Source organism: Oxyura jamaicensis, chromosome 2, assembly GCF_011077185.1.
Source record: "Oxyura jamaicensis isolate SHBP4307 breed ruddy duck chromosome 2, BPBGC_Ojam_1.0, whole genome shotgun sequence".
NCBI classification, from domain to species: domain Eukaryota; kingdom Metazoa; phylum Chordata; class Aves; order Anseriformes; family Anatidae; genus Oxyura; species Oxyura jamaicensis.
Genome location: NC_048894.1, coordinates 104,046,731 through 104,063,119, shown reverse-complemented (window position 1 = coordinate 104,063,119; position 16,389 = coordinate 104,046,731). Strand labels below are relative to the sequence as shown.

At 43.6% G+C, this 16,389-nt stretch overlaps 1 protein-coding gene across 2 annotated transcripts in view; it reads right to left on the bottom strand.

Annotated features, from left to right (window-relative positions):
* Positions 1 to 5,725: 5,725 nt before the first annotated feature.
* Positions 5,726 to 16,389, bottom strand: part of ANKRD29 (ankyrin repeat domain 29) — a 32,961-nt gene continuing 22,297 nt past the window's right edge. For both annotated transcript variants that reach the window (XM_035317963.1, XM_035317964.1), the window contains 4 exons: positions 14,281 to 14,379; positions 13,722 to 13,817; positions 12,408 to 12,506; positions 5,726 to 10,922 (listed from right to left, as the gene is read on the bottom strand). In XM_035317963.1, the coding sequence (XP_035173854.1) occupies positions 10,839 to 10,922; positions 12,408 to 12,506; positions 13,722 to 13,817; positions 14,281 to 14,379 (378 nt within the window). In that variant the 3' untranslated portion in view covers positions 5,726 to 10,838. The remainder of the gene's footprint in view (positions 10,923 to 12,407; positions 12,507 to 13,721; positions 13,818 to 14,280; positions 14,380 to 16,389) is intronic.

Genomic DNA, 16,389 nt, shown 5'->3' with positions numbered 1-16,389 from the left:
GAGCGGCAGCCGCGCAGGTCCGGAAGGGCCGCCCTCCCCGGGCCGGGCGGTGCTCACGGCCCCGCCGCCGGGCCCCGCGGAGGAGCGGAGGGACCGAGGGGCCGTGCCCGGGAGCCGCCGCCAATCGCCCGCCTCGCCCCGGCCGCGGGGCGGGGCCGCGCCTCACGCCACCGCCCGGCCCCGGCGGCGGCAGCAGGGAGAGGGGTGGGTGGGAGACACACACGCAGCCTGCCGGGTGTCCCCGGGTGGGGGCGGCGAGGGGGGTCTGGGCGTTGGGTCAGGCCCGCATGGCTCTCCTCAGGGCCGGCGGTGCGAGAGGAGAAGCGGAGGGAAAGGGGTGTCTGGTCCCCATGGGCACCTCACCCTCACGGGCACCTCATCCCCGTGTGCACCTCACCCCCATGGGCACCTCACCCCCATGGGCACCTCACCCCAGTGTGTCCCTTGCCCCAGTGGGTGTCTTGGCCCGATGGGCACCCACACAGTCACGTCCTGGGGTGAGGAGCACACCCAGGGTTGTGAATACACTGGAGGGAACCCCGTGCTGACACCCGACCTACTCATCACCCGACCTACTCATCGTTTCTTGTTTTCGTTGGGTCTTGTGATCTGACGGGGTCTCGTGATCGGCCGCCTGGTGCGAGCTGCGCCCGCAGCGGCCTGTTTGTTTCCGTGCCAGTGAAGGTTTAGTGGCGTCTGCATTGCTTCGGTTTCTTCAGAGCCAAGTTGTGCCTCTTCAAAATGAAAAACTCCACATATGTTGTATCAGCAGTATGCTAGCTGGTTTTTATAATACAGACGTATTAATCACATAGTTTATAAATGCCTAAGTAGTCTCAGAAATCCTGGCTTCTTAATTTTTCTTTGAAGTTACCAATCCGTGATTTCAAAGCATTCGTCTCACGATCCCATGTGCGTTTGACCGCATGGCTAGCTGCTGTTACGGCACAGCTGCAATAAAAATAATCCCCGAGCAAGCCGGCTCAGGTTGCGTGGCAGAAAATCGGTTCTCAGTGTTGATTTCACAGCGGCTTTACTGCTGGTGAATTTGCCTTGCCGACTTTTGTTTGTTCGCGACGTGCTGACATCAGGTGGCCTGACAGGTGTTGCAATCGTTTGGGAGCAAGGAGATTCCACCCCGCTGATCTGTTTGGGATCCGTCTCATAGGAAACACAGGAAGAAAAGCAGGGCGTGACATTCGCGTTCAGCTTCTCCCTGATTTATTTCCCCACTACTTTGTTGCCTTTGTGGCTGTTTAGTGGGCATTACACTGCTGGAATTTAGCTGATATTGCCATCTGCTGACAAAAATGTAGGTTGTTCTTGGTATCGTATATACATGGGCTAATTTATGTTGGCAGGGACCTCTGAAGGGCCATGTAGTTCGGCTTTTTGCTGAAAGCTGAATCCATTTAGGTCAGGTTGCTCAGGGAACTGTCCAGTTGTATTTTGAATAGCTTCAGAGATGGAGATTTCACAGCCATGCTGAGCAAGCTGTTTTACCGTGTGACCACCCGGGATAGTAAAATGTTTTTTCCTGTACCTAACGAGATTTTGCCATGTTCCAGTTTCAGTCCGTTGCCTCTGTGCTATCACCATGCCTGTCCGAGGAGAGCACGACTCCAGCTTCTCTGCATCTTCCCATTAGGTAGTGGTGGAGAGCAGTGGGACATCCCCTGAGCCGGCGTTCTGCTGAACAAACACAGCACCCCCAGCAGTCGTGCTGGACTTGCCCCAGTATGTCAGTGTCTGGTTTATTCTGGGGAGCCCCAGACTGGACCCAGGACTCCGGATGTGGTCCGACAAGTCCCACAGAGGGAGGAATAACCACAGTGCTTGACCTACTGGCTACACCCTTGCTAATACAGCCTAGGAAGCGGTTGGCTTTCTTCTCTGCTGACTCATGTTCAGCATGTTGTCCAGCCCAGCCACCATTTTCTTCTCTGCAAAATTGCTTTCCATCCTGCTGCTGCCCATCTTATACTTTTCCATGGGATTATTCCATCCCGAGTGCGTGACTTGGCATTTGGCAAGCGCTAACAAAAGCTGAAGTACCTAAAGTTAATTACTCTGTTTTAATTTTGTTGTCATAAGTCAAAGTTTTATTCAGCACTATGCAATATGATCCTAAAAGCAGGGGATGGTGTTGCCACATTTTCTGGGGACTCCACGTGAGCAGAGGATGCAGTGGGCGTAGCTCACAATGCTACAAGTTAAAAAAAAAAAGTGCAAGAACCTTGTTTCAGTGCTGGTGGAAAAGGTGAAGGACGAAACATCTTCTCCAATGAACTGCACAGAGAAGTCATTTAGGAATCATAGGTGAGACAGAACCGATTTATAATGTTGCAAAACAAACACAAGGGAATCTTGCAGTGGCAATTTCCACCACAAACTAATTAAGTCCATAACATCACACTTGTCCACCACCTACAGTACAGACAGAGGAGGTAATATTTTAATATTTATCTAAATCCCTGGTTGATACCTGTATTTAGAAGGCTGTCTAAATTCACATTGCTCTTCCAGTGCAATGCCTCCACATACTGCCAGTTTTTCTATACTCACGAGTGAAAGTGAGGTGGAATACAGGTGAAGGCTGATTACCAAACACTAATCTGACTAAGCCCATCAGAGCTCTGAAGTCCTTCATAATGGCAGATGTGGAAACCTGAACATTTATCTGCTTTTACCTTGCTTCTGTATGCTGCCAGCCAGCGGCCCATGTCTGGGTATTCCTTCAGCCCTATTGCAGCCTTCAGTCTTGGTTGCAGCTCTCTGCCATGTGTAGAGGCTGAGGATGCAGCTCCCTGGCATTTAGGTGTAGTTGCATGAGTATTAAAAATGCAGTGATAAAGCTGGCACGTTTGACTGTTTCATCTGAAAGTTATCCCTTTCTGTCTGGGCATGGAAAAAGTAGCCCTGAATAATGAACTCAGATCGATGCTGCCAGCAGCTCACTGCATTTTCTGTGCTTCTAAAGAGACTGTCCCCGCTGCCAGCTGCCACTGCTTACAAATGTCTATCAAGCTGTGTTTTGTAAGTCTCCCTTTTAAGCCCAAGATTATGCATAGCTTGTAGGGATTGTCTGCTTGGAAGGAAGGGAATAGTTATTCTGGTTCTCGGCAGTGTGCACAAACCTAAATTTTCCTGCTTGGAAGAAGATGTCGATATTAATTCATAGCAGAGGATGTCATTTGGTGCCCCCGTCACACCCAACTGGTCCTTCTGTTGTCCATTAGGATCAAATAAACACCTTCCCTCACTGAATACCCTTTTGGTGTGAAGCTATCTGCCTGGCAGCTAGTGTGAAATAACTACCTGCTTTGTTCTGTCCTGCTTTGACAGCAAACCCTGGGCTCTGCTTTCAGAGGTGTTTCCATGGCTTTACTCAGTGCAGTGAAACATGTTGCCGATTCCACTAGAAACTAACCTGTCTAGTGTGCAATTTCCAAATTGCAGTCTGCCTGCAGAATTACTTGCACATACAAATGGAAAAACTACGTGATTGCTTTGCAGCAAAGTCAATTAAAATGTCTGTTGCTTTTTTTCCCCTATAATTTATTACAAGCCTTTGTTATTTCTATTGCGATAACGCCCGGAGGCCATTGCAAGAAGTGGGAGCTACGTTAAGCAACACGTTTCATAAGCACATAGGAAGGCAGTGTGTTCTGCGTGGAAATCTTGCCTCCTGTGTGAAGACAAGCTGCAACAGGTGGGTGGGTTTGCAAGTTTCACCCAGTTTCTCACACCTCCGCTTTTTTTTTTTGCAGAGCCAGTCAAAACCACTGTAGCACGCCCCATGAATATTTTTCCAGCCAAACCAGAATAATTCCCGTACTAAACAAAGCTGGTGTTTCCTATTGGGCATTGTAAGCAAATCATATTGCTTTCATTTGTCATCCTTCCTCGCTTGTGAAGGCCTGTTTGACTTTTAATAGTCCTGGCCTCAGAGTAGCTATTACTTTGGTCAGATGCTCTTGGCTTCAGACTTCCCACGTGGGATCAAATCATGCTGTGGGTGCTGACAGCAGTCAGCCTGAAGCTGCCAGTAGTGTTAAATATAGGTGTAGTGTGTCAGGTGATGCTGAATCAAATCTTTTTTATCTTTTCATCTTTGTATCTGCCCTAGTGTATTTGTAGGGCTGTTCTACCGTGTCCTATCCTCACTCTTTAGCATCACGTGTTTTCTGCATTTATTGTTGAAGGAGCCCCAAAAGTGTTCATTTTTACTACATTTTAGGTGGAGTTATTTATTACCTAGGAGCAAAAGCTTGGGAATTGAATTCAAAAGATGAAAAGCTTGACCCAGTTTTGCCACAAACTTGCTGAATGATGTGGGTGTGTCCCAACCTCTCCCGTACAATTTCCTCCTCTGTAATGTGGTGCCTATCGTATGACAACACAGGATCCAAAATACCCCAAAACAGGTTTCAAAGAGTGAGCTTCTGGAGAAAAGCATTGTAGAAATGCAACTTCTTATTAAAGCAGTTTGGAGATATATTGCACTTGTTGCTATCAGCAAATGTGCAGCGTGTACTCATGCCAGGTGCTATTCACAAGCACTGACGTACTAACAAATTCAAAAGTTCACCTCATTAAGAGCTCAGTATGGCTCCTGGTTTGCATTAACATCAGATTCCTGAGTCCCTGTGAGCACCATGCTGCCACGTATTTACCTTGGGCTTTTCTGTCGAAGTGGAGGAGAAGGGCAGAAGTATCCCAGCGAGTCCCTGTGGGCACTACCAAAACCTGACTGAGCACCTGCAGAGACTGTTCTTGCCTCTTCGTGCAATATAGTCTGGATAAGCAGATGATGAGACTCGGTATCACATTTCCAAAGGGATTATAGGAGCCTATACACATACCCTAGGCACTATGTATGCATACCTGTATACATAAACGGCATACAAGAACACACATGTGCAGTACATATAAAACTACACTTTGTTTCTGGTCTGTGTCATATGTTAGTGTCATGCTCTGTGCATCCAAGGCAGAGAAATGTTTGCCATGACAAAAAGTTGTGTCCGTTGTTCTTTCCCAACTTAGCTGTGTTCCCTGCCAGCACATCACAGATTACTGCACTGTTCCGTGCTCCCTGGCAAAGCGCAGCACTATGCAGAGCTCTGGGTGAGCTGCCTCAACATTAAAAGCAGGACATTAAAGCATTAGTCCAGTTAAAATGCCTCGTCAACATAGTGAGAGCGAAATGGTTTATTTACAGATGGCTTAGGTATGTGCCCGAGGTGTCATTTTGCCCTGCAGATACAGGGCACAGTTGCTAAGCATATGGTCTTGTTATTGATCTCATGAGAGGCAGCATCTCTTTGAATCACTGAGGAGATAAAGCAAAAAAATATTGACTCATATATCTAAGGTCAAAGAGACTATTATGATCACATAATATTACTTGCTGCATATCACATAATTTTCTCCTGTAATTCCTAAATCAAATGCAAAGTGCTTCAGATGAAACATCTTATAGATTGAAAAGTAATAATAATAATAAAAAAACTCAAATGATGAAGGAATGATCTCTAGCAATTTGCTTCAACAGATAACTAACCTCACTGTTGAAAACCCACAGCTCGAAGTTTGAATTTGTCTAGTTTCAGCCTCCTGACAATGCATTTTGTTTTGCTTTCATGTGCAAAATCAAGGAGCTCTGCATTATCAAAAAATCCTCCTTTGTAGTGATTTAGGCCATGAAAAAGTCACAATACTATTCTCTGTAGAGATGGAGATTTTTATTGAGTTGCGACTGTAGGAATTTTTGACATCGATTGGAAATGTAGCTCATCACAACAGAAAATTGGAGTAATAAGGCAAAAAGATTGGGATGTCAAACACAAGGTCAAAAACAGAGTTTTCATAGTAGACCTTTTTCCCCTTTTATTACAATTACAATCCACTGCTTACATAAGCATATCAGCAGGATGTAGACTTTATTTTTTATTTTTTAAACTGAAGCAGGTCACATCAGCATAAGGGCCGGTTTTACATTTAGGAATAGTAACTGAACCACCAAGGCATGTTTGACTAACTGAATAAAAGCATAGTCATACTCCTTTGTTCCCTAAATTGCATTTTTGAAATCTTTCCTTCAGATCTGACTTAATGGATATTAATGTTGAGGGGAGTCTGCCAGTGAGGTCTGGATCTGAACCATCCTCATTATGTCATGCTAAATTAAATTTTCCTATTTTTCAAGCCAGGGCATTGGCTTTGTTTGTTTTGTGAATGCTATCTCATCTGTAAAGGCCTGGAAAATAATGGTCTAATGAATCAAGTGGTATAGAATAAAGTGGTCTTAACAAGAATAGAAAATTAATTCTGGAATTCTACAAATAGAAATAATAGGATACAGAAGAAGGCAAATACATATTGAAGTGTACAGATAGTTAAGATAATCTGAGTAGCATATTCATTTTTATTGAAATGATGGTATGGAAAAATGTGTTTCAGCAAAGCAATGTTCCTGCTGTAGAATATTAATCTTACACTGAAATACATAAGTTGGTATAGGTTTTATGAAATGCATAAAAGGGCGGGTCAAAAGAAACCAGAATTCAGGAAAGCATTAAAATGACATTTGCAAGGACCTCCTGCAGAGCTTCTGTGAGAAGCCACAACTCCATTTAGTCTTGTATATGCAGTACATCACTCCCTTGCTGGAAAAAAAGAGCCGTGCATATGATCTTTGGTTGCATTCCTAGCATACGTTAACATTTTGTCACTCAAGGAGTGTGGCACAATGACACGGGTTCCAAACAAAGGCAGTATTTTATGTTTGTTCAGTGTTTGTATTAAGGGGAGGACAAATGGGCCAGTTTCTGTGCTACCTCCTTTTCAGTACAACAGTTCTGAAATTTCCAGGACAACATGAAACGTGGTTTACTTACAGATTTCCCAGTAGTCACTATGAGTGGGGGAATAAAATGTAAATTATTCTTGTGATTAGGCTCTGACTTTGAGACAAACAATCATTGTTAAAGTGCATTAAATGTCACCTGCAGCTGTTTGATCAGGTGCACTAACCTAGAATAGTCTCTAGGTCTTAGTTTAGTCTTCTAAACTAAGCAAAGGGAGGTGGACCACCAGCAAGACAACTTTGCTGCAAGGAAAGAACGGTGCGTGCAAGGCGAGGCATTAGGTCAGGGGTACAATGTTGCCTTTTGTGTCATTACCAAATACCTGTCTCTGCACACTACACAGCAGTGATCATCTGAAATGAAGAGCTCCGTGTACCTGAGAACTCTGAGGCTACACCACCACTATATCACCAGTGGGATCCTGTTCTCTTTGTGCACCACAGGCCTTTCCTTGCATTTGTCCCTATTTTACATTGTCTTGGTATCACTGAAATAAAGACATGGTGCTCTATACTTTTCCTCTACTCCTGTGTAGCTTGTTCTTGCACCTCTTTTGTACTTGCTTGGAGCTTCTGGGAAGTCACCAGCCCATAGCACCTCCATAAATCCCAGGTGGAGAGGGCAGCAGGCTGGGCCCCTGGATGTTGAAATTAAAACATTTGGGCCTGTTATGCTGTCCTCATTCTAGTTCATCCTGCCATCTAGGAAGTAGATTTGGTGCCCCTTAATTTCTAGTCCAAATTTGCTCTTTCCCATTAACATGAAGAGATGAGCTGTTGCTGTGTTTCACTGGTGTATGTATGAAATCATCTATTTCCCTGCCCAATAGGATTTGGAGCTTCCACAGAGCACTCTGAAAGCCTTGCACAAAAGGCACTACAGCTATGCAAAGAACTACTGTTGACATCAGTAAATCACTTTGGCCAAGAATGGAAAGCAGGTTTCCAGTTCAGAACAACAAACAAACCACAGCAGTGTTTACTGAGCACTTTAAAGATAACAGTGGCTACATAAATACTAAGAATTGTTAAGGTTTCTTTGTGAAAAGATTAATTGCATGGTGAGGAACAATATTGCAACTTCCAAGCCCATCTACAGGTAGAATAAGCACTTTTGGTCACTGGGAACACAAAGCCACAAACAGCCCTCTCCTCAAAGGCTCTGAGACGAAACAAATGCTCCCAACAGGAGCTTTAAACTCCAACGTGCTTTAAATCCCATGGATGAATAGTGTCCTTGGTGAAGCTAGATTCAACTCCAGCCTGAATGTGGCAAAGACTTTGCTGCCAGTTCTCCACCACTGGTCCAAGGCCTGCGTGCCCTATCACCCAGCATTAATGGGAGCCAAGAGGGAACTACAGGCCTCTCCCTTCAGCCTGTGGTGGCTCCACATTTCAAATACTGTTTATAAACAAAACGCCTGTTATAGCCCAATATTGATCAGAAAAGAGGACCTGGTAACTGTATCTACTCAGAAGGAGGTCAGCAGATACCCCGTACGGGATGTGGCATCCCAGATGTCCCTCACTGGTTGCACTATCACCTAGGCCCTGGTGGTAGCCAGTCATGGAGGAAGCTGGAAACAGGACTTGGAAAGTCCTGCTATAAGTGGTGGGGAGCATTTTCCCATGGGCAGGCATAGTTCAAGAAGCTGTTTTGCTGAGTTGCTGCCCCTTTTGGGGTGAGACTATTCAAAAAAAGAAAGTGTACCTGGCAGAAAGGAGAGACTGCCTGTGGATACTAGACAGCTGCAGGTTGCTCTCCCAGCTTGTTCACTTCAGCCATCACAGGGCCACTGCTGGCTTTCCCTATCCTCTCCCCTACGCTCTGACATCAAGAGAAATAGGAGACCCTCACCAGCACTGGATGCTTCCACATTTTAGGGATATTGATTGTTACAGCCTGTCTGATAGTATTTATTGCTCACCCAGAGTGACTGGCTACTGAAGTCCTTCCCGTGATTATCCTCCTCCTTTGCAACTATGAAGGGGCCTTGTATTTTAACCGTGTTGTTGTTCCCAGCTGTTGATCTGAAGAAACTTTAAGGAGAAAGACCAGTATTGTGGCAGGGCTCCTAGAGTCCCTCTGGCTTTCTCCAAAGCAAAATGTTCATCTTTGACCCACTGGGGACTTTGGATGAGCCTACCCTCTTCAGCGTTGCTTGTTAAAGAACGTAGAGTCCAGTCCCCTAAAATGCTGTGCAAATTAAGTTCCCAGTAAGGCTCTTGAGATTTCTGCGTGCTCAATATTTTTTAGTCTGTCACAGGATTGAACCCTGGATACAATCATCCTCTGCTCATCTTGCATAACTCTTTGGTTCTGTAATGGTTTGTCTGCAAGTTTCAGATAGGCACAACATTTTTTAAATTGAAAAATACAACAGAATGAATTACCTAAACAAGGATATTTTTCTGGTGTTGTCTTATATTGTTGGAAACCTTAAAAGCTTTTCTTTCCAATGCTGAATAGAAGTTGAATAGTAATTTCAGCTTGCAAGCAAAGGTATGCCCAGTTCTGTACTCTTCACCAGAACCCTGACTTCTTATCTAACTTACTCAGAAGAATAATAACGTTATGATTTGGCAATATATATGGCTAATTTGCTCTCAGTAAACTACATTCATTTGTGCAAACTCACTATTTTTTTTTCTTAAACTCGCTATTTTATTTTTTTACTCACTGAAGCAAAGTGCAACAATTCAGCTGAATCCCAGGCAGATGTTTTTTAAGCAGAGACCATTTTATGTCTCCTTTCAATCTTCTCTCTCCTCAACATCTTAAGCAATTTTTCAGCAATTTGCCAAGGTCTGAAGACAGACGAAGTCCCTGGATTTATGTACTGACTAACCTTATACCTCGACTCAATGTAAAATGATCTGCAATGTTTTTGTGTCTAACAAGACTTAGTATATGATTATACTGCACCTAATGTGAAACCCTGACTGGGTTTTGATGTAGCATCTTACAGTAACATGGTTATAACATAGCTCTTTACAAAACCTTAACAATTTGCACTGCCTTCTCCACACAGGCACTAGTAGCATGTCTTATTCTAAGCATCTCAACTACAACAAAGGCCAAAATTGCTGCTGAGAGTTCATTTTCCAGGCCTGTGTTAATTAACGGGCCTGTTTGAGCATGGCTACATGTAACCCTCTCACCAGCTGTTGAAACACCTGTATGACTGCGCACTTCTCCCTTAACTCCTGCCGCAGACTTTGGGAACAAGTACATTGCATAGTAGTTGTGGATACCAAACCATAGTGTAACATACAGGGTCATGCAGAACATAGATTACTTGTATAGCATTTGTACTGTAGAAACAAAAATGTTATCAAAGCCCTGGACTGGCTGGAGGACATTCCTGTTGGGATGTTGTAGACAGGATGTCACCTGTAGCCCTGTGTGGCACTTGGAGGTACAGAGGAATCGGCAGAGCCAGCACTGCCACCAAAGGGAGGGCAGCAGCACCATAGGGACCAGCTGACTCCAAACAGCTGCAAGACCTGGGCGTCCTTTTGGCACAAAGGCTGAGTGCTCCCAACCCACGAGTGCACCCCAAGGCACTCATTGCAGGCGTGTGGCCATGCCAGTAGAGGGACGCATCTCTGAAACAGCGGGAGCACTCGGGTGCGTGGGGATGCGTACACTGCAGGCGTGGAGGAGCTAACGTCAGTGCTGGCACCAGTGGGACCTGGGAACGTATGTAGGGCTGCAGGGCAAACACTGCTCTCAGGCCAGACCCTACTCCTGTTGCGGTCCTTCTGAGTTCAGCGATGCCAGATGGAGGCCCGAGGGCATGGCGACTCCATGGCAAGTGCTTCACGTGTTCACGAGCATATACTGGAGAGGCTGATCAGTTCTGCAAACTGTTCCAAAAAGACATTCTTGGGCAACCTAGGTTTACTGTCATGATAGCATCGTCAGGGCACAGCTCTGTCAAACCACATTTGCTATAGGGCACCATTAGCTCTTCCTTTGCTTTTCCTTTGTGCGAAGGAGTCGGAGGATGCGTTCATTTTTCGTTAGTTCTGCTGGCAGCTCGTTTGCCTGGAACAAAAAATCTTGAGGTTAGCAAAAATGAGTGATTATTTCCAAAATATGGCTTAAAAGCATTACGCTCCAAAGAAGATAGTGCCGGGTATAACCATGACATGTTTATTTCAGCTTTGTCTCCACTACTGTTGGAAATGTCTTAGTCATCTTTCCATGTGTGTGCAAGTCTCACTTAAGTCTTCAAAATAATCCTAGAATGGGATTTGTGTGGTCAGCATATTTTGTGCTGCCTATCCAGGCTAAATGGTATCCTTTGGGTTCCCAATGCTTCTGCCACAAAACTGAAAGAGAACACGGCTGATGGTTCTCTGGAGAGATGAGGCAGATCTTCAAGTACCAATGTCCATAAAAATCCAAGGAAAAACTTTAGTTGCTATGAAATAGTGATATTGTGTAGGATAGGTAGTGGAATAGCAAAGTTTGGTCTTCTGTACTTATTGAATACAATTTTAATAATAGAAAACACTTATAATGAAGCTGCTTCTGAAAATCAATAATTCTGTTCTGCAAATGTACTGTTGGGCTAAATCTTAAGGAGAGGTTATAACCACAGACTTATGCTGTACACTGTCCTTCTGCAAATCACTACCAACAGCAGAAAAATCTTGCACATTTTTTGGATGATTGCATCAACACAAAACGTGTATTAGCACAAACTACTGTATGAGTACACGTTAACTCTGCTGCCGTCGAGTGGATTGATATAGGAATTACATGCACGGATTTTATGTTGTATAATAACCAAAGTATTCAGAAAGCATATGCTGGATTGTGTTGTAAACTTTCATTCACGTAATCATAAATCAGAAGTAAATACCAGTCCATCCATTCACAGCTTAACAAACCCAGCTAGATATCAAACACTAGAAGCAAATAGTCCCTAAACACAACTCAGAGGAAGAAAATTTCATAGAAATAATAAAACATTTACTGTTGAAACACTTTATAGATTTTTTTGATGTCATAAAAGGAATCTGAAATTACTTCAATAAACTAACAAATTTGTAGAAGATCTTGGAAAGGTGTTTGTAATTTTGATGAATTTTTGATATTAGCAATGTGGTAAATCCTAAGCAAATTTTACCAAAGGCACCCAGATATACATTTCTCCTACTGTGGACACATCCTTCTTACACATCTGTGAAAAGAGACATGAATATAACTTATGACTTATCAAACCAAGTACTGTTTCCCTAAAATACAATCTAGCTCGCCCTTGACTAGTCACGGCTAACAATTTAACCTGTGAATGGGTGCACGGTCTGGTTATTCTTAGGCTGACATTAATTCACAGGTAGCAGCACCCTTATAGATGCTTGTGTACAAAAACTGATGGACTGAACGGTGGTGCTGCAGGAGAGGATCAAGGGGCCGTCATGATCTCACACAGCGACGTGGACGACCACCACCTACGTTGAATGCACAGGTGCTCTGAGGCTCAGCACTGGTCCTAGACCCGGGTGGCACGGCAGGACGTACCTTGTTCCTCAGGCACGGGTCTGCTCCTGCTTCCAGCAGCAGCGCTACTGTCCTCACGTTGCCGCTCAGAACAGCCGCGTGGAGAGCAGAGGTCCCATTCTGGAAAGCACCAACAGAGATGTTTGGAATCAAAAAGGCAGCGAAACAAAGATATCTTGCAGAGAACAAACCCCAAAACAAGAAATAACATGGAAGAGGTTAGGTTGTGAAAACCTATGTGTGATTTAGAGAGGGTGCTGGCAGGCTAGTGGACTACAAAGGAGGTGATGTTAAATGCTTTAATAAAAGTGAGAGTCAGGTTCACTTTACCACAGTACTATCTTCTTCTTAAAATTGCCCTTGTCAATAGATTAGAGGTGAAAAGAACACAGCACTTGCTGTTGCCTGGTGAATTCAGACGTTCACGACTGAAACAGGACTACGAGCAGTAATGGAAACCAGCTGTGCGTTTTATCTCCTTTCTCTCATGATTAATGTTCTCCCTGGCAGACCGCTGAATGGTGATTTTTATCATAGGTGACCTTTCGTTCGTGGCTGGAAGCTGACGGTTCACGTAAGTGTGGAAGCTATTTCTTACTCTTAATTAACAATGGAGTTAATGCCACCTGGATTTTCAAGTTTATCAAAATTGCCAATTAGTTGCATCCACAGAAGTCATCAAAGTGTATGATTTATGGGTGCATGAAATATGATCAGCTATTAAAATGCAGCTTCCAGATATCTGCTATTATTTTTGAGTCACTGATTGAATTCAGAGGAAGACAAAACCAAACAGAATTACTCACAACAGATCTCTTAGGGTTCTAGCTTGCTGACTAAAGGCAATAAAGGGGCAGGGCATAGTGCTGACAACTGCACCACTACGAGCAATCTGTTTACTGCAGAAATAAAATCAGCTGACAAAAAGCAAGAAAATTCCTCCCACAACATGATGTCCTTCCTTATTCCAAAAATTAATTTCACAATATCTTCTGAAAAGATTTATAGAATCATAGAATATCCTGAGTTGGAAGGGACCCTTAAGGATCATCAAGTCCAACTCTTGACACCGCACAGGTCTACCCAAAAGTTCAGACCGTGTGACTAAGTGCACAGTCCAATCTCTTCTTAAATTCAGACAGGAATTTTGTTTGTTGTTCAGACAGGAATTTGTTTGTATGTAGCACTAAAGGCTTAATAAAGTAATTTCATTTTTCTCTTGACTTTTTGGGCTCAATCCCTATCATCTTCCACTTGTCATGAATGTCAGGTCTTTCATTAAACCCTTTGCCTTCTTGAGTTTCTGTCTAAAAATCTACGTGTATCACTACTAACCTTCAGCAGGCCAAGGGTGGGAGAGAATTTAAGCAGCTCTTCTATCACGTTGTTGTACCCTTTAATGGCAGCCTTCAGCAAAGCAGTTGTACCATCCTTTAAAAGAGAGAAGATCATCAGCTCAGTCACAACAAATGCTTCACCCACATTCCCCTAGGCTGGAGGGAAACACCAGTTGTCCCCCCCACAAAATCTCCTCTGCTTATCATCTGAGGAGGCACCTCCACTGATCAGGCTGCTGATTCTAGGGCATCTGAAGGATGTTTCCTCTGAAAACTTCAGGGTGAAACGAACCAGTAACACCATATATCATGTCTGTCTCTCTTTTATATGAACATCTTCATTCTCTTCATTCTCTTCATTCTCTTATTCCAGGAGGTCCTTCCAGGGAGCCATCCCAGACACTTGGGCGGAAACAGAGCCCAAGGGGGAACTTTACAACCTGGCAAACAGAACAATCTCTGGGGACACTGGGCCACCCTTCAGACAGCCTTGCGGCCTCAAATCAAGATAGGAAGCACAAAGCTGCAGACAGAGCACAGGAAGAGGTGGCACTCACATCCCGCGCGGCGTCCCGCTCAGCCCCCCGGAGCAGCATGACTCGCACCACTTCGCTGTGACCCATCTGCGACGCGATCCACAGGGGTGCTGTCCCGTCCTTCAAACAAAATAAGGGTGCTGAGAAGTTTCACTTCTAGGTCATGTACTCCCAGTTTTACTGCCAAAGTCTGCCTACTGCCAATGGGCAAACTTCAGTTCCTCAATAAAACCCTGTGTCAAGGGCAGACTAATGCAGAGTCCCTTCCAGAAGCATGTGGGAGCTCCCTGTAAGCAATCAGAACATTTCTGGTTGTTGAGTAGAGGAACCCTTAGATGCTTCCTCTTGCATGGCTGACCTGAAATTGGCATTGCTGTTTGAACACTAAAAGCCCTCTGTGGCTTACCAGCTGTGCCTAAAATAAATAGGGAAGTTTAAAATGTAAAGGCTAAAGGTGTGCTGTGCAGTTCGAAATCTAGGTGGTTGGATGTGGCAGAAGGATCCATGCATGGATGAATTTTGCAACTGGGTGTCTGTACCTATTAAATGGAAGTTGTTTATAGAAGCTAACGAACAACATGAGATGATCAGCAACTTTCAGTGTTAAATTACATTGTCCACTCCTAGGGAATCTGATAAAAATGTACTGATTTATAGTGATGGTATCTCACAGATTTTATCTTCAAGAGCTCTACTAGGAAAAAAAAAAAAAAAAAAAAAAAAGTCAATTTTCAAGGAATACAATGTAAACCAATCTGGTTTGGGGAAAGAAAAAAAAAAGTCTTAGGCAATCATGATTTGAGCAGAAAACTTTGGGACATAAAATTCATGTTCAAAATAAGCCAAACTTTCTGATGAATTTCTATCCCAATTCTGAAAGTGAGTTGAAACATTAGAAGTATTGTTTATTGTTTCTGTAATTGTAATTTAGTTTTGTATTTTTCATTCTTTTCCTCCTAAATGGCCAAATTTGCTTCTCAAGATTATAAGAGGACTCCAGCAGTTAGATATGTGGCGCCAAATTAATTTGCATGATCCTTTAATAAAAGGCTTTGTCTGTATGGACTTCAACTGATAAGTGAGACCACAAGTAGCAGGGTGCCTGCTTCTGCCAGCTCCTCCTGCCAGCCTCAGCAGCCTGAAGACTTGGCAGGAAAAGAATGAGACAAAATATACTGGTGCCCCTGAAAGAGCCTTAATGAGAGGTTTCAGAAGGAAACAGCTTTTTACTTTAAATAAAATATTTCCACCTTGATCAAAGAAGTAATCTCTCTCTTCCAACTGAAGATTCATATGACTTGCTAAAGCTATTCAAAAACATTGTTGAAGCATTCTCTGCTTTCTATGGGCTAGTGATTTAATCCGTTGGAAGAAACAAGAAAGTTATTTCTTCCTTTGATATTGTATTATAGTTTTCACTTTTTCTGGTTCTGAGGAAAAGCAAATGTATACCCTGATATCTTTAGTTTTTCTGAATGGCAAAGAACAGGATCTTTGCTGACTCTTGTATCACTTCTCTATAAATGATCTCATGGAAGCTAGTGGCTGACCTCATTCTAGTACATACCCTGTTAATACAACGGGGGTTCTTTATGATTCAAAAATAACAAAGGCTCTCTTGTACAGAGGGCATGTGATGTTAGCGTGATAGCAAAAACTGTCTGTCTCCAATGTACAGTGTTTTCCCTACCAGTAAACTGACACTTGATGTTTTTTCCAATCTTCCCCCACCAGAGGGCTCTAGAAAATAGCAGAAGGGTCAGTGAAAAAGCCCATAAAACTCGGAAAATAGAGAGCCACCTTTACAATCTAATTAATGGGCATGAGGAACTAATGCTGTGCAAATCCACATTTCTGTTTACATAAAAAAATGCAAGTACAAGAGCAGCATGGGGAGCATAGCAGCTTTCTTTCACTGACAGGGATGTTTATAAGAATGATTCTTCAGTCATGAAGTGAAGCAGAAGGAAATACTTGTGTTGGGTAACATCAGCGTTACCATAAATTGTCCTTAATAGCATTGCTGTTAGATACCATTGTTAGCACCTCAGTTATAGGGTAGAGACAAAAGTACATTGTCGGAAAGAGTGAACACCTTGGAGAACTTAGCTTAAAAAAAAAAAAAAGAAA